General features: G+C 35.2%; 1 protein-coding gene across 7 annotated transcripts; it reads left to right on the top strand.

Moving 5' to 3' along the window:
* The first annotated feature begins 1,904 nt into the window (after positions 1 to 1,904).
* Positions 1,905 to 23,879, top strand: tial1 (TIA1 cytotoxic granule-associated RNA binding protein-like 1). Of its 7 annotated transcripts, none has more exons than XM_015347599.2 (14): positions 1,905 to 1,997; positions 2,151 to 2,347; positions 3,896 to 3,992; positions 7,941 to 8,039; positions 10,290 to 10,344; positions 13,480 to 13,567; positions 15,463 to 15,538; positions 16,689 to 16,797; positions 17,780 to 17,875; positions 18,424 to 18,508; positions 19,635 to 19,758; positions 20,228 to 20,367; positions 22,102 to 22,140; positions 22,233 to 23,879. In XM_015347599.2, the coding sequence occupies exons 1-14, from the start codon at positions 1,920 to 1,922 to the stop codon at positions 22,348 to 22,350; spliced, it is 1,401 nt and encodes a 466-aa protein (XP_015203085.2). In that variant the 5' UTR covers positions 1,905 to 1,919; the 3' UTR covers positions 22,351 to 23,879. The 7 variants fall into 7 exon arrangements, with proteins under 7 accessions (XP_015203085.2, XP_015203083.2, XP_015203081.2 ...); XM_015347597.2 differs by having other exon boundaries at positions 17,762 to 17,875; XM_015347595.2 differs by having other exon boundaries at positions 7,890 to 8,039.
* The last annotated feature ends 2,781 nt before the right edge of the window (positions 23,880 to 26,660 follow it).

Below are 26,660 nucleotides of genomic sequence, written 5' to 3'. Positions count from 1 at the left end.
TTTTTGCTCTGAGTTCTGTACATGGTTGCTATCGACTTGAATAAATATTTTCTAAACACTGAACCCTTATATTTAAATAGAAATTTATTAATACTAGTATTAAAATACTAATGTAGATGTCCTCATATCACTTTTCAGTCGAAGATTAAATCTAATCAACGACCAGTACAGATAAAACAAGGAAAACTCATATACCTAAAGTTAAACGCCTGAAAGAGCCTTGAAGAGGAAATAGTTTCTTATAGAGGACATTAAATACCCTTATATATATAAAGATGATCTGTGAAGCTTGTACGTTAATTGTGAATTTGCCTTTTTTAATATTTCAGCGGCTAAATGTCCCAAATGTTTCCAGACAGAAAGGTGATGTCCCATGTGTGGAATGAAGATCAGCCATTTGAATTAATTGCATAAAATACAAAAAAACACGAAATTCCAAAACATTCTGGCTTTAAAGTCAGGTCCTATCAATTTACCAAAAAAAAATAGGCTATGACAAACTGTACAATTAAAAGAGGAAACGAAGTTTCAAAGGAACCCCAGCAGAGGATCAGCAACATCACCTAACAACACTGACGCAAAGGCAGAAAAATAGAACCCAGTCATGTGTCCTGACCTCGACTGTCTCTAGAATATTCACCATTGAAGATGTCTCATCTAAACAAGACCATGAGTATGGGAAGAACAATATAATGCTTGCTATAAAAATGGGTGAGGGATCTGAGGACGAGAAATCGAAGCATTAAACTCATTTATAGTTATTTCGTTACACTTAATGCAATTTATTTCATATTACCTCCTTTTACATTTCAATCCATAATCATTAGACAATTCTACTGACTCTTTATTGAATTTATGTCCCGATTTGTTGTGCCAACTCTGTTTACCTCGTTGTTTATATCCAGTTTATTTTGACATGTTCACGTGTGGTTCAAAACATCCTCTTCGGTCCTAAATACATTTAATTGTGTGTGTTGTCTACATAAGAGATACGATGCAAACAATTGCTCTTAAACGCTCAAGCTGAGCAAAGGTTTTCCTGACCCACTGTGCTTAACTTAAAACATATACGTTGAGGTTGGTTATTCTCATTATTGTGTTTCAATTTCAAACATGTAGTTTTCCATCCTAAGATTGAGTATTTCTGGAATTATATATTGTTGGTAGTCGTCACTAATCAGACAATTATGAGTGCTTCGGCTCAACAAGACCAGGTGTAACAAATACATAAAAGTGCCAGTCCTCTCTACACATTCGGATACCCAGTAATTTATATACAATCAATTATCTTAATTTAGTCTATTAGATATTTCAAATAATATTTTTGTTCTGTAGTTGTGGCTGAGTAAGGCTAGTGCCTTTTCATTTTTCGATAATCATTATAATTCCTATTTTATTTACAACATTTATTATTAGTAGTAGTATTCCTATTTAACATTTACAGTACCAGAAACATGCGAGTTCACAGTTTGCTACGTTCACGTCACAAATAATTAACTAGGCTGTAAATATGGCGACGTTACGTTACTTGGAAGTTCAAAGTAGAACATTCTAAAATGATTAAAAATGAGTGAGATCACCACAACTGCATCAAGTAAGACCGCTTTGTGTCTTTGAGGAGAGACAGTAACGGGAAACGAAGAAAAGATATGTTCACAATATAATTATAAAATCAATGGTGCATTGAATTACTCAATTTCCCAACATTCTGCTTATTGGCATAGTCACGACTCCTCAGAGGTAAACACAATCATTAGATGCTGACTTGCAATGTTCTGATATTCAGCCAGTCTTTAAACTTATTTACTTAACAGTCTGCCACATCTTATAATTACCCCCATAAACTTTCACCTTGGACAAGAGGTATGCAAACAAAGCTTTTGGGGTAGTGTAGTTTAAATATCCGCCTATCCGTGATCATGGCCAATAAATGTGTAATCATTCAAACTACAACTCCCGACATGCCACGTGGTTTGGTCACGCATAAAAATAACAAGGTGAGTTAGACTTGTTCCCATTTTTATTCGTTGTATTGCAAGAAACTGTTGATTATTGTGAGAATAAAACCACAGGTATCGGTCCAGATTGATTCAGAAGGAAAGAGGACACAAAACATAATTTTGTTATTTGTCATACACTTCCGTTTCTAGTTTGTGGCCTGGAGAATGGCAGTGCGCATGTGCAGCTCTGGGTTTCCTGACTCGCCGGTTTCCGCCATTTTCTGCCTTTTTCCAGAGAAAGAAATTCATCAGACTCAGGTTATTCAGCACCAAAATACAAAGGGGTTGCACAGTGATAACACGTCGATATACCCGAACATGGAGGACGACAGCCATCCCAAAACGCTGTGAGTAAGAGACACGGAGTCTCGCTCCATCTAGCAACTTTTTTTTACTTCTCGATTAGCTTGGCCACCCTCGCACTTAAAGAGACAACTGTGTGAAGATGGGAAAGCTATGATACATCTGGAGTATTCACACACACAGGGCCGTGTCATGATAAGACATTGCTAAGAGAATGTGCAGATTATGAAAACAGGCCGTTACGGCTCACAAGTTTGCCGTTTCGTTAGATGAGCAGTCCCCGCAGTTGATACAGTCCACGCAGTTCGTCACAGTAAAGCAAAAAGAAAAAAGCGAGCCTTTCACGGTAGTTACCTAAGACCCAGCACAGGGACATTATTGTGACTTAGATCGGTGATTGTTAAAGGTCTTGTTTCTCCGAGCCGCGTTTCGTATTTCTTTCCCTACATAAACAAGTTGATATCTTGCCGTTGCCCTGTTTCGGTGTTTGCTGGGAAAGTGACATCGTGATCTTCAGGTAGATCGAGTCTTTGTTCCACAAACAGAAATAACGTGCGAACAATGTGCTGTTCCCGATTATCGTTCGGTTTGAAGACGTGTAGTCCAGCACTGAAACGGCAACGACGGCCTTGTGTTGTGACGAAGGTTTTTTTTTTTGTGGAAGAGCAAAATCGTATTTTACGTGTTCGCCATTATTGAAGGTGGAAAATGGAAGGATAAAATAAGAGGGTATAAACATCTTTGTTCTGAATTTCCACAGTGCTGTTGCTCAAAAATGTGTTGTAAGGAAAACTCGGATAAATTTAACTCATAGGTTCGTCAGGGTACAGTTTATTGCCCAACTTTTAATCAGTCGCCATTCCCGTTTACGTTGTTGGTGCATAACTTTTATTACCGATAACCTACTTAAAATTAGGCTTCTTCTTTCTTAAGCAACATGAATACCGACCCCGGTTCGACCGGATGATTCGGATGTTGCGGAAGTATGCCGGTCCGTTTGCCCAACAATACGTTATCGCCATTGGGAGTTGCGTTTTAAGATGTAACCTGCCTAATTAAGACGATACAGGCACATCAATCAACAAATTAATGCAGTTTTTAGCAAAGTCTGAAGGGGCCATAAAACGAGTGTGCTGTCAGTCCAGTTAAATGACCGATAAGTCTGTTTGGTTTTGACCCTATGACTAAATAAAAATAGTCTCCAGCGACGCGACATATAGGCCTACATAAGCTGCTTTGCTGAAACAGTTTGCTGGTCCAGCGCCGTTATCTCTCGATTTTATTACAACTTTCATAAACAGTTTCCTTTCGCATCGGACTTCCAAGAAATGGAATGACGTAATAATAGTTAACCAAGTGAAATGATTTTTAAAACCTTTCCAACACACTTCAAACATTGACTTTAAGTGTCCAATACATTTAACTACAATAGTGTTCCCCTACTGAAATTATTTTCTCTTTTTATCGTTTCTTTTGGTGTTAAATATTAGCTAAAGATGGTGCCTTTGTTTTAAAATGATCACACTATTCTGCATTATTCTTTCAAACAAGAATTCCAAGCCGTCTTATCTCCCTTTTTTTCTATTTTTCAGCTATGTGGGAAACTTGTCCAGAGATGTCACAGAAGTTTTAATTCTTCAGTTATTCAGTCAAATCGGGCCATGCAAGAGCTGTAAAATGATTACAGAGGTAAGAAGTCGTTGTTAAAGCGTTAATTTTAGTCACTGTGCAAGATGTTGCTTTCCCCCTGCTACTGTACTCCCATATTTATTAATTATGATTTTTCATGATGAGACACAGATGAAGAGGGTAGGAGGGATTGTATTGCAAATCTATGTAAATGGAAATTGTGTGTACTCAGTTTTGTCAAAGAATGTATGTCTTGAAATTGTATGATCTTGAGTTTTGCCTGTATTGGTAAATGCTACCCTGTATTGTCCTTCACAAACATAAGGATGTTTGTAGTTTACTGTGCTTTAATTGAGCTTCCCACAACCTGACATTCCCCCACCCAGGTTTAAATAGATTTCTGCCTGAAGTTTGTCTGTTCTACATCAATGAAAAGGTACTGTCCTTATAAGCTTAAAGAATAGTAACTTGGTTACATGTTGCAGAATCTGAAGTTAAGATTTTGAGTTCCTTAAGGTTGCTATTGTTGTTCATGGTTTTAAAGTTGGTAAAAGCTTGTAACACATGAGCACAACAGTGCGGTCATCTACAATTGAAGTAGAACACAGTACTCAAAAGAAGAAACTGGTCTTGGCTGAAATTGTGGTTAAATAAGGGCTCTTTGCACAAATTGGAAACTGTGGCTAAGTTAACTTTTTTAAATACTCTTCAGACCTCTTATTTTGACTATACATTAGTTAACATCAGTGTTATTGTTCTCCTTTTCCCTTTGCAGTAATCGGTCCATTTAAAATAAAACTGTCAGTGTACTTAACCTACTGTGATCAGAAGTGTTGCATTATATAACAGCAGAGAGTAAGAGCTCACTCCCAACTTGGAAGAGTGTAGAGTTGTAATGGCAAACTCAGATGAGCAAGGATCCCAACATTGAAGTGTTATATATATATATGGAACAAGTGAGAATGTAGCTTGGCTATAAATTTATAAATAACTTGGAAAATTCTGAATCAATAGTCGAGTTAATGTTTAAGAATGTTGTGCACATTTAAAAGTGAAACAAATGATCCTGAATATATTTTACTGGGGGATGAGGATATTCAAACTTCAGTGTTTGCACATTTGGAAATGTAAGGCTTTAGCCTTTGCAAAAGAAAATCTGAAATATAGTTGCAAAAACATAAGAGAGAGTTAAACAAAAATCACGGTGAATTCCTGTTTGCAAGGCCTGCTTTGCTTGGTGTTCAAGTAAGTTTAGAAGTATGGTGAAGGGTGAGTTATATAAAGCATTTGTATATGAAATTAAAATACTTCTGATAAACAGATTATTCTCAAGTTGGCTACAGTATGTCAAAATTTGATCAATGCAGTTGCCAGTAAATTGTACAGTATTTTACAGCTTTAATGGCGGTGGTGCTTCAGTTCTTTATGGACAGGCTTTCAAAATGAAATCATCCTTCTGAAATTTTAGGGAGAGGGTTTGAGCTTTTGAGTTACAATGTTGTATTTTCATTGTGGTATCAAATAACCCACATTTTGTATAACTTTATGTAAAAGGTTTTCTGTGATCTCTGCATTCTGAAGGATATGTGCTTTGATTAAAAAAATAATTCTTAGGCATCTTTCAGTATCTTAGGATTTTCATGCTAATAAGTTTACTGACTTGTACATAAGTGTGCATCTTATGAAGAATGCTCTCAATAGAAAGCAAAACTGGTTTAGACTGATATTATATCATATTAAGCAATAAGGGCTATTAATAAAAATTGTGAAATGACAGTGTATATATGACATGAATGGCACTGTTTAACGTGCACTAGGGATGACCATTGGTAGCATTGGCAAACTACTTTGTTGGCATGAAACTGAGATTTATCTGAGCTGTGTACAAATGTATAAATAGTGAACGTAACAGCACAGTAGGGGGGTAAGATTGCAACCAATTGAGATTCAACTTTCACTCAGAGAATGTGTTGGTCTGTAGTTGTAAATGGAGGGAATATAAAAACTTTAAGAAATGAGAAGTAACAAGGGTCACAACGGAGATGGGATAGTTCGCAAACTTCTGTAGTTGTTGGCATTACATGCAAGTAGTGTATTTACAGAATGGTCCTTTTATGATTTATGTAGAGGTGACTGTTCTGTGGTTCTCCATAAAGCTGCCCATGTATGTAAAAGATGGCTCCCACAACACTAAGCAGCCCTTACCTCCCCAGAAAAATCTGCTTTTACTGAAGCTTCCGCTTCATGCACGGCACAGGATAGTAAACTTTCAGTGAAACAATCCAGCAGCATGAAGTTTTAGACTTTAGAGACCCTTAGTACTACATCAAATCATTTGCTCTCTCCATGTCTCCTTCCAGATCAATGTGAAGCTGTTGATCGCTAATTATTGAGACAAAATAGTTGCATACATTGTGTTAGGCTACGAAAAGATAAACCAATGTGAAGTATTTGAGGATGTCTCCTTATCGTTGTCTGGCTAGCTGCAAAATCTGTTAGTATTCCCTTTTTTTAGTTTATATATATTGTTTGAGAAAATATGTATCTCCTTTTTTGGTGGCTTCAGCTGTAGTTATATTTGACAACTCACTTTGACCTGGTTTTCCCATGTCAGTTGAAGTGCAGATTCTGTGTCTTGCTAATTTGCTGTAGCTGTACATTCTCCTAAAGCTCAGCTTATACCCAGAATTAACGCTAGTTTTCCAGGTGAGTGCCAAAACATTTAATGAATGTTACTGGGCAAAGTCTGTTTGCCCACATGTGCACCTGAAGGTGGTGTGTTAACTGTGGTTTGTGACTGCGTCAGGTTTTGTGAGGACACAGGACAAGTGTTTTAAAAATTGGCATTTTGATGTGACTCTGAATTATTATGTAAATATCAGAGTGTGTTCAGTGTATTTCCATAGTACAAACTGATACTGCTCTGAATTCCCAAAGTTTCTTGTGAACATTTCTCACTGAATCTTTTGTGTTCTCTAGAGGAGTCATAGCTTCCATCCATATTTGTCTTGTTATAGAGTTCCCTATAACTGTTTTGAAGTATAGAGTACATTGCAATAACCCCTTTAGTTTTAAGTCTGAATTTTAGGCCATTACATTAAAATATGCTCTAGCATACAGTTTACAGTGTAATTTCATGTGATTTGTATTTATCTACTGTGAGTTGGTATGCTAACAATTTGGACTATGGAGGAATTTACTTCCCTCCAGTTCTGGTATGGATGATTTAATAAACTTACAGTGGTTGGTTGGACAGATGGAAATTGATCACTATTTAGACCTTTCTGTTATGCATAGGAACTATGATCAAAATCTTGGCAGGAAATTAAAATGTTTTTGTTTTTAGCTAAAATAGAAAATATTTTTTTGAGGAGATGCTTTTTCTAGTTGTTCAATGCTTCCTCCAGACTGCAGGATTCTTACTATGCTGAATTGTGCTTTTCTGTTTTGATAATTATTTTAATAAGTGGTTTAATTGCATTTCTTAATATTCAAATTATTTAAAACTTCGCCCTCTCCACAATGTAATGTAAAATGGCTTAGATACATCAAAGGCCAAGAAAAAATACAACTATTCTTTAAATATGAAGCATTTGTATTTGGGAAATGTATCCTGTTTCAAAAATGTTTTTTTCAAATAACGTGTATAAGATGTGTATAAATGTTAAATAGCTTCAGAAAATTAACTTTTTCCTACAGAATTATTGCTCATTCAAATAGCAATAACTTTTAATTCTGATAAGTTATTGTAAGGTTATGTCATAGTTCAAAAATTGAAACCCCTTCATTTTCAGCTGATTGGACTCCTTCAAAACCCGTATTTTTCTTTAATAGAATTAAACTGAGCTCGACGGTGTAACTTCCTGTGAGGTGTTTGCAAGAGTACTGCAGTTTATTAATGTTCCATGTTGAGCTCAATGTTGTGCAATAATATCCTCTCCTGGCTTTTTTTCTCAGCAACCCGATAGCAGAAGGGTCAACTCTTCTGTTGGATTTTCTGTTTTGCAGCATACAAGCAATGATCCCTATTGCTTTGTGGAGTTCTATGAACATAGGGATGCTGCTGCTGCATTGGCAGCAATGAATGGAAGGAAGATAATGGGAAAGGTAAGTATTTTCTGGCTTTTCATAAATTTGTCACTTATTGTTATCAAAAGTAGAGTAAGGTAATAAACCCCGGGCTTTGAACAGGATCAAAAGCACTTTGCTATCAGTTTTATCTGTTATCTGGGGTAATACAGACAATATACTATGTGCACCATAGCTACCAAATTATGAATTTAAGCATAGAGTTTACAGTGTGTGCCTGCCAAAAAGAACACACAGATCTGAAGTTTTCTAGTTTCACTTCTTGAAATTTTCTTTACAATAAGATGTTCTTACAATTTATACTCAATCTTTTGAGTGTTTACTTCCATCTCTATATGTCTCATTTTTGTTGTAGAGAACCTTGAAATTATATCATAAAAGGTGCTAAATGTTAAGAAACATCTAATTATTATTATTATTATTAACAAAATACCACCTGGCAAAACGTTTAATTTATTTTCACTAGCTTTCATTTTTAAAATCATAAATATACATGCAAAATTTGTCTGACAGTTAATCTCTGGACAGAAAAATCTCTGCAGTTTATTTTAGCTTGTGGACAAATGCAGACATTACAGAATGCTTTCTAGCAGAGGTTTGTGTGTAACCAATATGTGGTTTACATCAATTGAGAGAGATTTCAATATTGAAATGCAAAGAGGTGAGTAAAAATGGTTAAAAAAAACCTCTCATGAACAGAGGTGCCTCAGTAAATGTAAGCCCCTTCAGGAATTTTATCATTTAGATTTGCTAATTTTACATTTAATTTCTAATTGAATGTGACATTAAATAGTCTCAAATGTATGTGGTAGACCAGCTTTATCTGATCTAGAATTTTCACTTCTGACTTTTTTTTCTTTCTAGTTTAAAAGGATGCTTCCCTTAGTTATCGTAATTTCTATCATTGTGATTCCATAAGCCCATTACAGAGATCAGTACAGGAAATGTATTTTTAAACTGTCAGTTAAGTAATTGATGAACCTTATCTGAATTTGTTCCAAGTTGAAAGTAACAAATCCAGAGAATTCATGGATTGTTTCCAATTTGCATGTTAGGAACATTCATATTGTTGGTCAGACACTGTGAATACCTTGGTGTTGTAGCTGTAGGCTGTTAAATTGGGCAAGCGAAATCATTTTCCATCAGTGCAGAGAATTTTTATGGGAGAATGAAAATGCAGATGTGGTTTCAGCTCCCTCTTTTTCCCAGCATGCTATGCTAAAAATTGCACTTGTTAAGTCTGTAAAATTCAGACACTCCAGCATCATTTAACTGGATATTGTTTTACATGTATTGGATATACTCTACATTCCTACATACCATTGAATCATTTATTGATTTAAAAATGAATTGTAAAAGGAATTTACTGCTATTTAAACCTAGAATGAATAGAACACTTTGGCTCCTGTCAACATGTTTTTGCTGGTAGATTCAGTTTAAAGAAGATTTACAGAGGTCATGAACATGGTGACTTGTTTTTTAGATAGTAAGGTACCTAATGTACTTCTGGTGTACTGATGTAAAGCTGAATGAAATTCTTTATTTTGCTTAAATAGTAGAACCTTCCATTTACTTAAACACTGCTATAAAATACTAGTTGCATTTAGGTTTTTGTTAAATTTTTGTTCTGACTGCATTTAATGTTTTAAATGCTATTTAAAAACATTCGTTCTTAATGTTCATATACATATATAGAAAAATGCTGAAATAAGCCAATTGGTTTTCTACGTATAAATTCATACAGTACATTTTTATATGTAATTTCTGAAGTCTTTTTCAAATTTTCATGTTTAATCCTTGGCAATACTGAGACCTCCTAAAACATTAAAATAACACCTTTCATGTAGTTGAGCTTCTCAAATCCTTGAATTTTATTTCTTTCTTTAAAAGGTCCATTTCCAGTTGTATTCCTGTTCTTTACGTGAAATATCTTCAGAATCATAAAAGTGCAGTGAACAAACGAGTACCTTTCATAACTAAGCAGTTGATTTCAGACAGTTTTTGTCCCTAACAATTACAATGACCATCACAGTTTTCAAAAGTTTGCTTGGTTTCCTATGGACCCAGAAATCCCGTAGAGTGTTTAATTACAATTAATGTAACACGGCAATGAGCCGATTGGCTCATCTGCATCTCATTCAGTACATCGCTAGTTTAGTAGAAAAAAATGTAAATTTAGCTTAATTAACTTTTTTCTTTGTCAATGGAAATTTCCATGATGACTATAAAATGCTTTAAGATGTGGCATTCATTTTGTTTCATTTCTAGGAGGTTAAGGTAAATTGGGCCACAACTCCAAGCAGCCAGAAGAAAGACACATCCAGTAAGTTTCTTGCTTTGCCTGTGTACACAGAAACAACAAATTAAAAGGAGTGACTGAAATTTCTTATTCCGTGCTTTAGACATACCTTGAAGAAATAACATTTTGTAAGTTTGCTGGTTCAGGAAGTTCTGTAAATTCAATTCTTGTAGCACACTGGCTGAATGTTGCTGTCGGACTCCTAAGGAGTGACTTCACAAAACATGGAGTCTGTGTTATGAAACCTGGGTGAAAAACTGCTTAGCAAGATAACTGTTGTGGTAATACTCTTGTCTTTATAGCTGACGTTTTGGTTTTGAAAGTAGTGATTTAAATACTTGAGCACTCTAACCATGTCACAAGCTGGAATTATGAATATGAACATATGATAGCCCTGTCCTCAATCAGTTTTGCTGCTATTTGCCATATATGGTTTTAAAGAATTAGAAATTGATAACTTACACAGCTGCTGTTACATCTACATGTAATACAAAATAGCTCCTAGCTTCTGAAAATGTACCTCATTGGTTGTCAACGTATGGGGAAACTGTCTCCATGTGATCACTTTAGCCTGCTTCCTGTTTTGTGTTGACAGCCTCAAATGTGGGCATGGTCTTTCTAGGCCAATAAACAGAAGTTCGGTTTTATTCCTTTTTCTTCACCCAAATAGTTAAATGAAAATCTACAGTGCTGCTTAAAAGTTGTGAATTCCTGTTTTTTAAATTTCATATTTACTACAAAATCCTAGTTTAATCAAAACTAGTCCTTTACTAAAAATGTATATCCAGAAGTTGTGTATTGTTCAGAGGAGTTGATGCATGCAGTAGAAAAAGAAATGGGTAAATAAGAATTAGTGCATCTGCAAAAGTAAGACTCCTTACCTCAATTAACCAGGTAAGTATAATTGGGTACCCAGTTAACCAATCAAAGAGCCAATCAACAGGATAAAGTTTGGGAGGTCCAACACTATATAAGGAAACCCAGTTAGTTTGATCTTACACATACAGTTTGGTGTAATACACCCTGCCACAATCTAAAGAGACCACAGATGACATCGGGAAGAGTGTTGTAAATGCTTATCAATGGTAGAGGGTTATGAAACCATAGCACAATTTGGAATTAATTGGTCTGCTTTAAGAAAGTCTACAAGTTGAGAAAATGTATAACCAGTGTGATTTTGCCTAGATGTGGATAAAATTATCCCAAAAAGCAATAAGAAAACATGTATACAGGATGTTCAAAAGAACCCCAGGTCAGCATCCAGGGATCAAAAAGGAACACTGCTGTGCAAGTTTGCCAAAGACCATATGGAATATCCTGTAGATTTTTTTTTTTAATGTTCACTGGACAGATGTATCTAACATTGATCTTCTAAGTCCCAACACAAAATGCCACATTTGGCAAAAACCTAACACTGCCTACCACCAAAATAACATTGCCACGGTCAAGCATGGTTTGGGGCTGCTTTTCTGTCCATGAAGGTTCATGGGTCACTTGCCATCATTGAGGGAACTATGAGTTCGGAATCATACCAAAATGTTCTGGAGGAGGACATTGGGCCCTCTGTCCACAGGTTGATGTTGGCGGGGGGAGCGCCCTACAACATGATATGACCCTTAACATTCCAGCAAATCTATCAAAGAAAGGAAGATGAAGAAATGTTTTGGGATAGCTAGGTTCAGATCTCAACCTGATAGAAATGTTGTGGCAAGACCTGAAGCAAGCTGTTCCAGTAAGTCAGCCAGCAAACCTGGAGCAGTTGAAGCAGTTTTATAAGGAAGAATGGGCTAAAATTCTCAAAGCACTAGTGAGAGACTGATCAGTAACAATGGGGAAACATCTGGTTGGTGTCATAGCTGCTAAAGAATGCGACACTGCTTATTGAATTATAAAGTTCACTTACTTTTGCACTGGGGTTATTGAGTTTGTTAAACATGTTTTATTAAATCAGTAATGACTATTGTATGTGTCCCATTATTCAGGTTATCTCCATTAAATATGACATTTTTTTAAAGATTTAAAATGTGAAAAATGAAATTAATGTACTTTCAAGCAGCACTGTGCATCTTTCTTTTATGACTGAAGTGTAAGAATTCCTCCTCATCTGAAAATGCATGTCATGGAAGTACATGCAAGGCTCATTCTTTAAAAAAATATATATTCAGTAGTTTCACAATTCCTTATCTAAATGACTGACCTGATTGACATTAGCTGGTCTCTACTTATGGTGTCCCTTCTTGGGGGGGTTTCTGACTGTTACGTCAATGTCTATGGTGGAAATGCCTGTGTTATTACAGATGCAACTCTGATCAACGTTTCTATATTCAATATAGTGAGAGAGAGACTAGTTAATCATTGAGTGAATTAGTCTAAAACCGCATTAGTCTTTATAATCTTTTTCCCAGGAATATGGAATCTAACTGCTTACTTTGTAAGATTATCAGTTTAGAACTAAAGAATGATATTTTGTTAAGGGATTCTTCTAGTTTTAATTCAATAACTTGATAATGTTGCTGAATGATACCTGCAATAGTGCATATACCTTTACTGGAACCATATTCATAATACTTTACCACCTTGTTAAATGTTTGGTCTTGAACTAATAAAGTAGAAGAGGCTGACTTATCACTTTACTGTTAGCTTAGGATCCTGCTCTAGGCTGTTTGTGAAATTGTTCATATTCAGTATAAATGAACATTTCAATTATGCACGTTTTTAGTTAGATTCTCTTCTAGTGCTTTCCTGTAGTGTTTTAGAACTCAAATTGGCAACAGCATAGTATGGCTATGATGTCAAATTAGATGGTTTTACATTTAAACTTTTAACACATAAGCATTTTTCAAAAAAGAGAATCTATAAAGACTGATGCAGTGGTATTTTGGGGAAAAATAAATCTATCTGTTGGATACTTTATAGTTCCAAGATACATTTTGTGGGTTTTTTCCTGAAGTGGCGCAAATATTGATCAAATGACATGCAGATGGGAACAGGAGTTGGTGTTGGGGAACAGGCTGTTAGATGTGGACTCATTGGAATTTTCTCTTAAAGAGATTGGTTCATAAAAGCTGAGGCAATTTTACATCATGGATGGTCTTTTATGCCTCCTGTTCTCAGTGATATATTCGTTTTTTTTATACTAAAAGTATTTATTTGTTTCAGATCACTTCCATGTGTTTGTTGGAGACTTGAGTCCTGAGATAACAACAGAAGACATCAAAGCTGCTTTTGCTCCTTTTGGTAAAATCTCGTAAGTGTGAAGTTTAAAACGTCAATTCCATCACAGACTGTTGCAGTATTTAATGGCAATTTTAAATGTTATGATTTGCTGTATATCTTGAAATGTATTTGATCGTGTGCTTTATGGAAAAGACTTGATTTGTCTTTTTACATTATCATATTTGCACATTCTTAATCATTTTCTTTATAACGAATCAAATCCTATAAACATTTGTCATGTTAACCTGTAGTAAACTACTTCTAGCTAATCAGGATTTAACATTTGATTTGGTGCAGCTGTTTGGATGGAGTCATTGGTTGGATTTATTGGTTGAATAAGGACTAGTAAATGTATTTTAAATAACTTGTTCTCTGAAAGTTTTAATGAAAGACCTACCGTAAAGAAGATCATCAACTTACAAAAAGTTTGTTTCACTCATTGTGATTTTTTTACGGGTAAAATAATAAGTTCAGAGAGAATCAGAATTTCATTTACAGCAGTTTGCGCATAAGTATTTTAAAACGAAGAATAATTGAAGACCTCACTAACCCCACATTTACTTTTTTTGAACTTTTCATATTTTTACACAGACATTTTATTAACGGGGGAAAATATACAATCATGTTATAGAAGAAATGTAATAGCAGAAATGACTGAAGACTGAATATGAAGGCATGCTTGAAGAAAATGACAGTGTTTTGGCAATTATCCCTTCTCTGAAAATATAAAGATTTACACTATAGCTTATAAATCATTAGTAAATGCAAAGACCAAGCACTAAATCAGGTTTGCTAAATGGTGCAGAGGAAAAGATAGTGACAATATTTGTCAATATGTGGAAGAGTATCTTTTAAATTCATATTTCACCTCCCATTCCCTGTTTCATTCTTCCTCTTTTCATCTTTCAATGGACCACAGTTGCTTTCTTTCTTCCCTACTTCCCTAATATTTGTTTAATTTGCATATGGTAAGTAGTTTTGAATGTGAAATAAGTAAATGTAAAGGCAACGTAAGGTGTCTCTCTTTGTGAACCTTAGAAAACTTCAGCTTTTTCGTAGTTGTGAGTCTCAATTAAAAGTAATAGCATTCTGGTTATTTTACAGAATTGCTCATAAGAATGGACAGGATCTTGAAGGCTAACTGCAAGGAACTGTGCACACTGGAAACTCAGTTGTAGATTTTTTTTTCTCATTTCTATTTATTCTTATACATTTTATATTGATCTATTTTAGTATTTTTACATTAACATTTTTTATTTAGTGCAGTTTTTTATAGTATTTCAAATTTTTTATCATTTTATTAAAATCTGTGTAAATTGTTGTTTCGTAATGGTGTGCTTAGTATTGTTGATAGTTTTATTCTCCTTTCCTAAATTTCTGAAAATGTCAATTTTTCGAAATTTACAGCTGCCCAAACTCCATATTGATGGTAAAGAATTGACCAGGAAAAATAAAGAAATCTGTTAACAGGCGATGTATGCCTTTTAATTCCTATTTTTTTTCTCTTTGATATTTCTATATATTTGTATCGGTAGGCAGAACACCATTAGCTGAATTATGTGAATGCATGGCAAACGAAGTAAAGTATTGCTTACGTATTTGCAACACTTAACTTTAGTTAGTAGGATTATAGTCGGAAGGCTATTAAATGATAAAGAAACACCTTATCTGTTTTAAGCAACAAAAAGTGTTAAAATTACATCTGTTAATGGAATAAAGCTTTCACAATAGTGTAGGTTGCATGTTTATATTTTTCAAATTCAATTTTGCTTATCAGTTGAACAAGCTGTAGGCAAATATTTTATTCTTAATAGGGTTAACTTAAAATTCTTTATTCTTTCAATACAGTGTGTGTGGTTCCTTTTTTATTTTTTACTTTTTGGTATGTGTCAAGTGGTCTGATAAGCCTGTAATCTCTTTTTACAGAGATGCTCGTGTTGTGAAGGACATGACTACGGGAAAATCAAAGGGTTATGGATTTGTCTCTTTCTATAACAAACTGGTAAGACCTTACTCCAGTGTCCTTTTTAAATGACTCATTCACTTTAAAGGTAAATGTTTGTTGTTAATAACCAGTACAGAGGGGTAACCTTACCAGTTCTTATTGCAAAAGTGAAATGTTTGGATTTAAGCAGTCTTTCAGTGGGAATCCCTGAAGTGTGAATAGTAAAAACCTGTAATTAATTGTTAAACTTGTATGAAGCATGTTAAAAAAATGCTGTGTTTTTAATTTAGATTATACAGTTACTACAATAAGAAATATGCCCGTGAAACAATCTGAAAGTATTCAGTGAAACCAGTTTCTGAGACAAATGGTAAGGTGTGTGGCTGGCATAAAGCAAGTTCTCACTCTCCTTTGTAGGGAAAAAATACCCATTAGAATTATTTTGCATAACTCAAGATTCTTTAAATGGTTTAAACCGTGAATTTCGTTCAGAATTTATTGCAGCATTTGATGGTTTACGTAGACCTTGGTGTGTTTGATTTGTTCCCAAAATCAGATTCCAAAGTATTATTAATGTTTAAGTATGCTTTATCTGTAAATATTGTATGGACATGTATGTATCTATTAAGGGAACAATAATGGTTTAGAAAAAAGTTAGACATTTTACAACATAAAGTACTGTGCAGTTTTCTTTTATCAAAAAACATCTGTTACACAATTACCACAATTTAAAATTCAGACCTATTGATTAGCTGATTTCTATTGCTGCACGGTACATCAGCACGTACTCAGTGACATTTGTTTTCAAAATATAACGTGTGGAAGGTAGACAGCTGAAATCTTGTGTTCCAGTTCTGTGAAGGGCTGTTCTAGAATAAGCAGGAGAAGATGATTATTTGTAAGAGAGCTATCCTTTTTCTACTGTTCCAGAAACCTTAAAATGAAGAAACCAAAAATGTTAGAAGAAGATGAAAAGATCTAAACGGTTTCTTTTTCATTAAGTTTTGCAAATCACTGGATAGTATTATAACATAATTTGCAAAAGAAAATATCTAACATTTTAGTTTAAGATATTCCCATAGGCACTAACCATTCTGAGTGCAGTGTTTGTAGGTCAGCCTTGTTTGGTAACATTAGTTGTTTAAACCAATTTTGGTTATTTTAAACGCAAGAATGCTTAATTTTGATAGAGTTGTCCTATTTGCAGGATGCAGAAAATGCAATTGTCCACATGGGTGGGCAGTGGTTAGGAGGTCGACAGATTAGGACTAACTGGGCCACTCGCAAGCCACCTGCACCTAAAAACGTACAAGAAAGTAAGTATAGATGCCTTTTCTTTGAGCACAACTTGTTCTTATGTGTTTTTAACCACCTGAGAAGCTTTATGAGGTCGGTGCAGTGGCTCTGTGGCTAAGGATCTGCTCCTGTAGCTGGAAAGGTGCTGGTTCGTATCCCGCGGCCAGCAGAGAAATCCTACTCCGTTGGGCCCCTGAGCAAGGCCCTTAACCCCATCTGCCCCATGGGCACCGTATAAATGGCTGACCCCAAGCTTCTCTTCCTGTCTGTGTACAGCCTCATGGAGAGAAAGTTGGGGAATGCGAAAAGACAAATTCCTAATACAAGAAATTGTATAGGGCCAATAAAGTTATCTTTTATACTTGATTGACTCAGGAAGTCTCTTCACTAGACAGTCAGTAGACTTTTTGTATTCTTTTGGTCCTTACTAGTTACTGTCCCCACACTCATTTTTGGCCATACTCTGTATTCAGCTATTTAATGTTGCTGCAGTTATGTTAGTTCACAAGTTTCCCATCTCTGACCATGGTCTGTAAATGTGTTCACATTCGGGTACTGTCTTATCAAAGTTGCTTGTCTTGCAAACTCCCTCTTGCCAAGGACATTGAAGTTCATTAGTTCCATTTTTTTAATCACTTGATTACACATTGTCTACAGTCCAAATTCTATAATTCTCTTCCTTAGATGTATAACAATTATTAAATCTAAGCTAAAGCATATTTTTGAAGAATGTTTTGTAATGCATTTATATTTAGCCAAAAATTGAATTTTTACTCTATGTGAACTTTAATTTTACTGTCAGTCATATTAGGATAAAATTTTAAAATTGGATTTTCTTTTATTTGTACAAGTACACAACCCTCAAAGTTGGGGATTTTGTTTATGCAATTAAAATTGTGCAGTGCTGATTTTTCCACTTAGTTATACATTATATACATCTTCGGACAAAATTGTCATTTCTTTCACAAACCTAAACCTTTTCAGATTTGTTTTCAATTACAGGTAGCTCTAAGCAACTGAGATTTGAAGATGTTGTGAATCAGTCCAGCCCACAGAATTGCACTGTCTACTGTGGAGGCATCCAGTCAGGATTAACAGGTAAGTAAAGAAATATGTTACATGCATGCACATGTTAGAATTCAGTTTTATTTTCCTTTGTCTTTACACATTGTATCAATGTATATGATACTGTACACTGCTAGAATCATGCTTCTGAGTGTTTTTCAGAGTGTTGTCATGTTAAGAACTGGTAGTGCCAAGACAAAACTGATTCATGACGACAAGCCTGATACACTTATTTAGAAACTTAACACCTGTGTACGGGGATACTGGGAATACTGATCCTTCTGCATTAATCGGTTATCCTCAAATATTCTATATTTAGATCAGTTTTAGAAATGCATAGAGATGTGGCAGAGTAACTGTGAGTAACCAGAGTAATCGTAAGAGGGTAGGAGAATACACAAGTAATGGATTTGTACAATTTTCTTAAATCAAATGAGAAAATGAATGCACCATGTTTTGTTTCTATCAGGTTAGTAGGAATTAAGTCATTCACCTTCATCTCTCTGCTAGAAAAATTAATTGTTTTCAGAAATTAAAAATTTAATGTAAAGTGAATGGTTTGTAACTTTTCTCTTTTCAAGAGCAACTTATGCGCCAGACCTTTTCACCATTTGGTCAAATAATGGAAATAAGAGTTTTTCCAGAGAAAGGTTATTCATTTATCAGGTATGATGTGTTTTTCAAATTTAAAGTTTTCATGCCTTTTGTGCTTTTTATTCCAGTATATTACTTGGATGCATGTGGTGTTTTTTTTATTTGTTACAATTATAAGGATGTATTCAAAACTATAATCATCAAAGAAAACATCAGTGCCAAGAATTCACAAATGTATTATCAAGAGATGCCGATCTGTTTTAAAGCAGGTACATTGACATTTTATTGAACAGACATGACATGGGCAGGTGCATCATGCTGATTATCATGTCATCAACCAGGTTGTTCAGCATGGGGTCTGTGAAAGTCTCTGGGCAGTAGTGTACATGACCATCATGTTGTATATGTTGCGGCGTTCTGTGCCATTACTTTCATAAAGCCTGGACAAGCATGTTCTGTTCACTGGTCTCAGTTCTAGATATCACAGGACTTCCCAACTCATCCTACAAACATTCAGTGGAACTCAAGTCAGGGCATTCACACCATCACATTTGCAGAAAGCTGCTGTTACAGGAACTGCATTAGGATGTGTTTCCTGCTAGAATGTCACATCAGAATGAGTGTGCAGGAGGGGAGGCAAGTGAGGTCTCAGAAGGGGATCAGTGTAGTGATGTGCAGTCAGATGCCATGAACTACTGAATGTGGACTTCTGTAGAAATTGTGCCTGCTTAGACTTTCACATGGGTTTTGATGAGATGTCGTGTGGCCTTCCAAATCATTGCTTACTATTGACAGACTGACATTGTCAGGTAAGATCACTGTCAGCTGTGCCCAATCAAGTCTCCAATGAGGCGACTTAGTGCTCATCAGCGGTTGCTTGAGTGGTGTATAGCCAGTCATGAGCAATCAATTAATCAAAGACACTTAAATTAAGTAGTATCCAAAATCAATTTATTTCCAAAAATATGTATAGTGCTTTCTTTTGATGTTCGGTACACTTTACCTGCATTCATGTTGCCTCTGTTGAGAAGGTTACTTTTAGTTTCCCGGAGCCTGTCATGTTAATACATTCAGAAGGCTCACATTTGTATTTTTTTGGCTAATTTATGGCAGTTACCCAAATTTTTCCATTTGGGCTATGTGGCTGCTTTAAAGTTTCTGAAATTTAATTTCCTTCAACTCTGGGTTCTATCTGCAGGTTTTCATCCCATGAAAGTGCAGCTCATGCCATAGTTTCAGTGAATGGGACAACTATTGAAGGCCATATTGTTAAATGCTATTGGGGCAAAGAATCACCTGACATGGCCAAAGGTTTTCAGCAGGTAAGGAACTGTATATTATATTCAAAATATGCTCTGAAAATATTTTGTTAGATTAGTGTTGGTTTCTACCAAGGTAAGGTAATTTTACTTCCATGGATAGAATAATCAATGTGGTGTGACCTTTTGACTGCATTACCATTGTGTTGATTCTAGATAATGTCGTCTTTATCTATGCTTTTGGACGTTTTTCTCAAAACATTGGGTGAAGAATTAAATTTGATACTTTCTGGCGGACTATATAAAATCACTTACATTTCAGTAATCCCTGGGACAAAATGTTTTGCAATATGCTTGTATTGAAACAAATTAATAGTTGTCTTTTTACCCTGTTGTTTTTGCAAAATATATTCTGGGATACAGTTTGAAATTATTCACAATTTTAAAAATCTCTTCAGAATAATGTATTTTATCTACAGCTGTATGTAAAGGTGTCATTGTACTGAGCCCTTAGTGAACGTGTTCTCTCTAGATGGAGTATGGTCAGTGGGGACAGTGGAGCCAGATGTATGGAAACCCCCAGCAGTATGGACAGTATATGGCTAATGGCTGGCAGGTTCCATCCTACGGAATGTATGGACAGGCGTGGAATCAGCAAGGATTTGGTGTGGAGTAAGTACTTCACTCATTTATCACATGATGAAAATTAAATAATAAGTTTCACCTGTGTGGGTAGTCAGTTTATTGTCCTGCATTCCGATCTAATACAAAGAAAGGCAAAGCTACATTCATAGAGAGAAAATTCTATGAGTATATTGAAAAATAAAAGTACAACATTAGTACAACAAAGCTGTGTAAAAGTATTCAGGCATTTGTGATTGTACATATAACAAATGACTTACCTGAAGGTTTTAATGTAGTCCTAATAGTAAGTTAGTAACAAGGACAAATGCAGAAGTTTAAAAGAATCAAGTTGAATTAAATGGGGTGGATTTTCTGTGAAAACCTTTAGAGAAGTAGCAGTTCAAAATGTAATCCCATGGGTTGTGAATCTTTGCCCTAAAAATAAGGAGCTGGAATGCCGAGTTAGTCCTTGAGTAGTTTCCAGAGCCTATTTTAAAACATACAGTAAAATGCCTAAACCATATTATATTGGTGTGTCAGGTTTTGATCAGAGAGGATTGTGGGTTCATTTTCCATCTATGCTACATCTTTGTACTTTATCCAGAAAGATAAGTAAACTGAAATATGCAAACTTTGGTATCAAGTTACATGTAAAATACAGTTGAAAGTACTGAATGTCATATCTCTTCAGAAGTGACGGCTAGCTTTATAATTATGAATAACTTTGCTCTGAGGAGCAAGATCAGATTAAGATCAAAGTTAGACTAGAAGGTAACATTTATGACAGAACATCTATTAATTTGTATGTTCTTGCTAACAATCCTAAAGAGACGATTATATATTCATGTCCGTCAGTGAACTGCTGTATATAGTAATTGTAAACTATTCAAGATTTCTTGTTACTATAGTTCAACAGTGAAAAGTCTTAACAAGCTCACTTTGACTCCTGTTTCATCTTCCTACTACATGCATTAAATGTCTGCATACTGCAGTCATTCTCAGTGATTACTTTTTAGATAAGTGAAATAAACCATAACACTTCTACTCAATACTGTTTAAATAAGTAGCCATTAATAAGAAGCAATGCATTTAATAGTGCAATGAGTCTGAAAAGGTAAAAATGATTTTCCAGTTTTATTTTAACATTAATGCTCTTATTGCTAATGGTGTTTTTTTTTTAGTGAAATGTCTGAAGCAGTTGCTTAATAGTAGTTACATTTAATGACATGCCCTTGTGGTGTAGAAAATACCAGTTGGGAGCTTCAGAGCCAATTTTGCTGAGAAATGGCACAGATGGGTTTTTCAGAAAATAGTATGAGGATATGAGGTATTAAGTAATTAAAAATCACAGTAACATGATGTATGCTCAGTTTTTTTTTTCCTGTTACAAGTCCACACATTGAACCTGTGGGATTGTGATCCACATTATAGAAAGTGGTGCGGTTCATGAAGTTATCCTGCATGAATGTTCAGAAAGATTGGTTTTGGAGTTGTCCTTCACTGCTTGAATACAACAGGAAAGTTTACCTATGACAGTCTGCTGCTGTGTGATTCTGTAAAGCGTTCTGAGGCAACCTGTCACAAAGGACACCTGCAAGTAGATTAATATTTCAAAAGCAGCAAGAAAATCCTCCAGCACAGTACAGCAGTGCTGAGTATGTGTTTACTTGCTTTTATTTCAAACTGGTGTTGAAGCCTTAGAGATTTTCTTTGGCATTTGGAAGTGTCTCGGATTGCTTTATGAATGGAACATCCCACTAAGTTCTGACGTCTTGTTTACAGGGACTCCCTTCTGGCGGCAGCAGCACAGAACATATCAAGGTTAAAAACTTATTCAAATACCTTCCAAACAAAAGACAAACTTTTATCCAAAAGCCTGCTTGCAAACTTTGACAAATGTTTTTCTCTTGTAGGCAGTCTCAGTCTCCAGCTTGGATGGGAGGTTTTGGAGCCCAGCCTACCCAGGGGCAGGGAGCACCAGTAATACCAAATCAGGCAGGATTTGGAATGGCCGGTTATCAGACACAGTGAGCTGGAACTCACTCGAAATGCACTCATTCAAAACAAGAAGAAAAACCTTGCAAACTTTAATTTGAGAATGTAATGAGACAAGCATGTCTACACCTGGAAAGAAGTAGAGTATTTATTTTAAATCTAAAAAGATTTGAGACTATAGCCAAGCTTCGCTTATGGTGGAGGAAGCAAATGTCATCTAGGTTTTTTTTTAAGGGGGGTGGGAAGGGTGGGTGGGATTTTTTTTCTGTGGGGAAGTTTTCATGTGTAAGAAAGAAATAAAGTCAACAAAGAACTTTTTGAAATTCTTGTCTGAATTTTCACGCCTTGATACAGTACAACAACAAAAAACAGCAGTAAATTGGACAATCTTTAGTTTATCATTCCACGTGCACCAAAATGCAAATGTAAAGGGAGATTTTCATCACTGTAAATGGTGCTTTGCAAAAAAATTTTTCCTCACCTGTGGACCAATTCCCTTCCTTTTGTTTCAAAATCAATTCATATGTGTCCCATGTTATGATGACATTTTAGTACACAGTTGTTTACAGATTCACGAGTGTACAGAGCTGGAGTTTCTTCTGATTTTCTGTGAACAGATTAAAAACAAGTTACTGTAAATCCCCTTTGAGCCACTGGGTAAAGGATTCTAATAAAAGCTTGTACATCTTACTTTCTATTTCAAAAAATAAGAAAATGACTTTCAGTTTGCTGGACCTCTGTTGTATACTTGCAGCAATATATATAAATAAATATATTTTTAAGTAGGTTTTTACCCTAGCTACATTGACATGTATTTGTTCTTGACTATTTCTTTGCCATTTTGCATTTTTTTGTGTAGACCTTTAATTGCAAAGTCTACTTTGATGCTGTCCTCTAAATCTATACATGCAGTTCCTTGCATATACATGTAATGTAATTAATGAAGGGAAAGGGTTTTGAAGGCGACACATGTAAATAAACTTTGATAACTTAGTACCAACAAGGGTTTTTAAAGCATGCTTTCCCATATCGTAGCACATTTGTTATGAGTACTACAATCCGAATGATGTACAAAGCAGTAGATAAAGTGTGCAATGTGTGACTGACATTTATTTGATTCTGTGAGATATAACTTAAAAAGAAGCCTTAATTTTTACAATTTTAATGCATCACTTTTGTTTTTGTTCAAGTATAATTCAAGCCCTCAAAGTTTTTGAGGTATGTGCATTGAGAGCCTGAGTTTTGGAGTTCTTTGGGTTTTTTTTCTGTCAAGTTTTATTTCCCACTTTAAAAACGTTTGTTTACTATGGCAATCTTCTGTGTAATCTTACATTTCTTTGTGCCATTTGCTAAGTTAAAAGCAGATTATAACTGCAAAGGATTGTGTGGAATTTTATTTAGACCAGTTTGAGGGTGGTTTGCATGTTAAAAAAATGTATAAATGCAGGGTTGCTTGAGTAATGAGTGTATATGGCAAAAATCATGAAAATGTTTGAATGATGAATAAACTAGCTATTGTCTAAATTTCATTACTTCAGTTAAATAAATTGACATTTGGAACCAAATGTGTTCTTCCCCATTTTGCTGTATATAGTTGCAATATCTATTATTGTGGATTATGTATGATAGCCTGCTTTCTTACATATTTTAGAATATGCTTTTTTTAGCTTCTTTGATTTTGTAATTAAATAACAAGTGGGATCATAAATGTTTCCTGATTTAACAGGAAATAAGTGCTTTTTGTAGTAGAAATACACTGCTTAAAATGGTAGGGTGTGGCTTTTATATGATGTAATGGGTCAAAATTCCATTATTTATGAGATAAGCAAATGGATAATGCAGAACTATCTTGTTTTTCTTTTTTAAAAAAAATAAGAACAATAGAAATTGTTGGTAGGCTTTTACATTACAAAGTCGTCTGATGAAAATTACTGATCAGCTTTTATATGTTCTCATATGCAAAAATCTTACTTGGCTTTCTTCCCACATAAACTAAGCACTGTGTAATAGTCAAACTCCTTTGTGTAGTAGAAGACACTTTAGCTTTGAGAACTTTTGATGCTCAACATATGTTACTCCTATACTGGTCCTGGCTCTCTTTGTGCAACAATGAATACTGGAATACTTTCTGCAAGATGATCATGACTTGAACTGATCAAGCATACGTGCAAGGTACAAGATGCATACATATTTATCCAGTAAAATCCACTGCAACTGAAGCTTTTCTTCTGACTTCAGTGTTAGTTTTACTGGCAAAGTTGTTTTTTTGTGCAGTGAAATTTGGTATTTAGGTGAACCTTCTCATTTCATTGACCATTGATTTTGTTTTTAAAAGTATATTTTAACTTTCAGTTTTTGCCACCTCCTACTTTAAGTATTCACCCTTTTCAAGCGTATGTCTGAGGAATTTCAGAAGAGATTGAAGTGTGACATAGTAATGTTCAAATCCTTTAGGACGCAATGGAATTCCACATTCTGTACTGCACGGAAAACACTTTGGAATTGTCACTTTGCACAAGCAACTAGATTCAAGATAAACATTAGACAAAACAAGTGTGGGTTTACTGTGTAAGTGTAGACCTTTGTATACCTCCATTATTTGTAAAGGGAGTTTGAAAGTCCTGGGTACCTTGGGTCGCTTGCCTCTCTAGCATCTCATCACTCGCAGGTTTATTCCACTCCAGCATCTGCTAACCAAGTCCAGACTTGGAAGCTCAAGGTAGCTTCTCCTAGAACAGTACCACACCATCAACAAGTGCCAGTTATCTTCCACATGGTTGTTGGAGATGAAATATGCATGGAAGAGTCAACAATGGTTTGCTTTCTCCCTGGAGATAAGGTGGCAGACATTCAAAGAGTAGAATCTGTTCCTAACAAAGGCAGGTGTAAACAAATTCATACTGCCACAATCAATGTAATTTCATTTCAAATCAAATTCAAAGAGTTTGGAGACAAATTGAAGAGTAAGACCACATCCGTGTTCTACTCAGTGGTGGATGTCTACAGCACCTCAAGGAAGATGGCTACAAATGATAATTCATGAACACATGTCTGAGAAAATGATGTCCTGAAGAAAGCTTAAGCTTTTTTTGTCCACTGCAGTCTTTTCAGTAGCAAAGGTTGTTTGTCCAGAAATGACAGATTACATCTGAGTAATAGCACCAGTAAGCTAGAGGTAATGATCAACAGAGCCAATAACATTTAAAAAGGAAAGAGGGAGAATCCCAAGGAAATTGACGAGAGATACACAGGGAGTGAATGCAAGAGCAGGCCCTAGGGAGAAATGGGACCTCTCACAGAACCAGGTAATACAATTTTTCTTTACCTTAGAAGCAATTGAAACAAAATGCAAGAGACAGAAAAGTAGGCTTGACTCATTGAGTACATTTGACAAGACGCATGACAATTAAGAGTATTATGAGCATGGCACAAGACCGAATTCAGATACTGTATACACACTACATTATAATGCAGTCTTATAAAATGAAATCAGACATGTATGTGTAAAAAGTGATTTTTGGGGGAGCTTTCTTTTAGTGCCCATATGCTGTACGGAGATTATAAATGCAACAAATTAATATTGAGACTAAGGGTATTTGTTCCATTTTTAATACCTCTTTCTATCCACTGGGAGAAACTAATAGGAATGGTAAACATGGCTAATACCTTCTTCTTCACCTAGTCCATTTGTCAGCTCTCCTACTAGAAGAAGCCCTTGTATTATCTAGCCTTTTCAAGCAATCCAGATCAGAGTGAGGATAACTGAGATGAGAGAACCATTAAGGCACTGAATGAATCATCTTCAAAATATGGTATGCTTTTAATCTGTACAGTCAGAGTTTAAACCAAAGGATTACAATTTCAGGAAATAAGACTGAAGAAGTGAGATTGTAAGAAAATTAGATTGGAACAGAGAATAAGAGAGGATACAGGATTAATCTGGAAATGTTAGAAAATGAATGGCAAAAGGTGAGATACAGTATTTTCTGCTTGTAGCACAAAACAGATTCATCCCCCAAGTAAGCAAATAAAAGTTAGGAGAGGATGGTACAATAAATCAAATATTAGCAGTTAATAATCTTACTAATGAAAAGACTTTATAAATCATTCAGAAAAGAACAGGATACAGCTGAAGAAAGGGAACATAATAAGCTAGAAGTACAAGAAAAGCCGAAACAAAGAGGAAGCAATATTGTAATGGAGTTTAAAATTAACATTATGGATGTTTTTCAGTATTACAACGGAAAAAGACAAGTAAATGATGAATTGTCTCAGATATAAAATGGGAAACGTTTCCATAATTAAAGGGAAAGGGGATGTAATAAGTTAAAATTTTGCTAAAGTAT

The sequence above is a fragment of the Lepisosteus oculatus genome, chromosome 4 (genome assembly GCF_040954835.1).
Source record: "Lepisosteus oculatus isolate fLepOcu1 chromosome 4, fLepOcu1.hap2, whole genome shotgun sequence".
In the NCBI taxonomy this organism is placed as follows: Eukaryota; Metazoa; Chordata; class Actinopteri; order Semionotiformes; family Lepisosteidae; genus Lepisosteus; species Lepisosteus oculatus.
The sequence above is the reverse complement of the archived record's forward strand: the minus strand, read 5'-3'. Positions and strand labels throughout refer to the sequence as shown.

Bases quoted from the DNA above. Each gene is read 5' to 3' on its own strand.
- tial1 (XM_015347594.2), top strand. From the start codon at position 1,920: ATGGCCAATAAATGTGTAATCATTCAAACTACAACTCCCGACATGCCA. The intron at 3,993-7,889 runs GTAAGAAGTCGT...TTTTTTTCTCAG, and splicing joins GCTGTAAAATGATTACAGAG to CAACCCGATAGCAGAAGGGT. The intron at 20,368-22,101 runs GTAAGTACTTCA...TCTTGTTTACAG, and splicing joins CAGCAAGGATTTGGTGTGGA to GGACTCCCTTCTGGCGGCAG.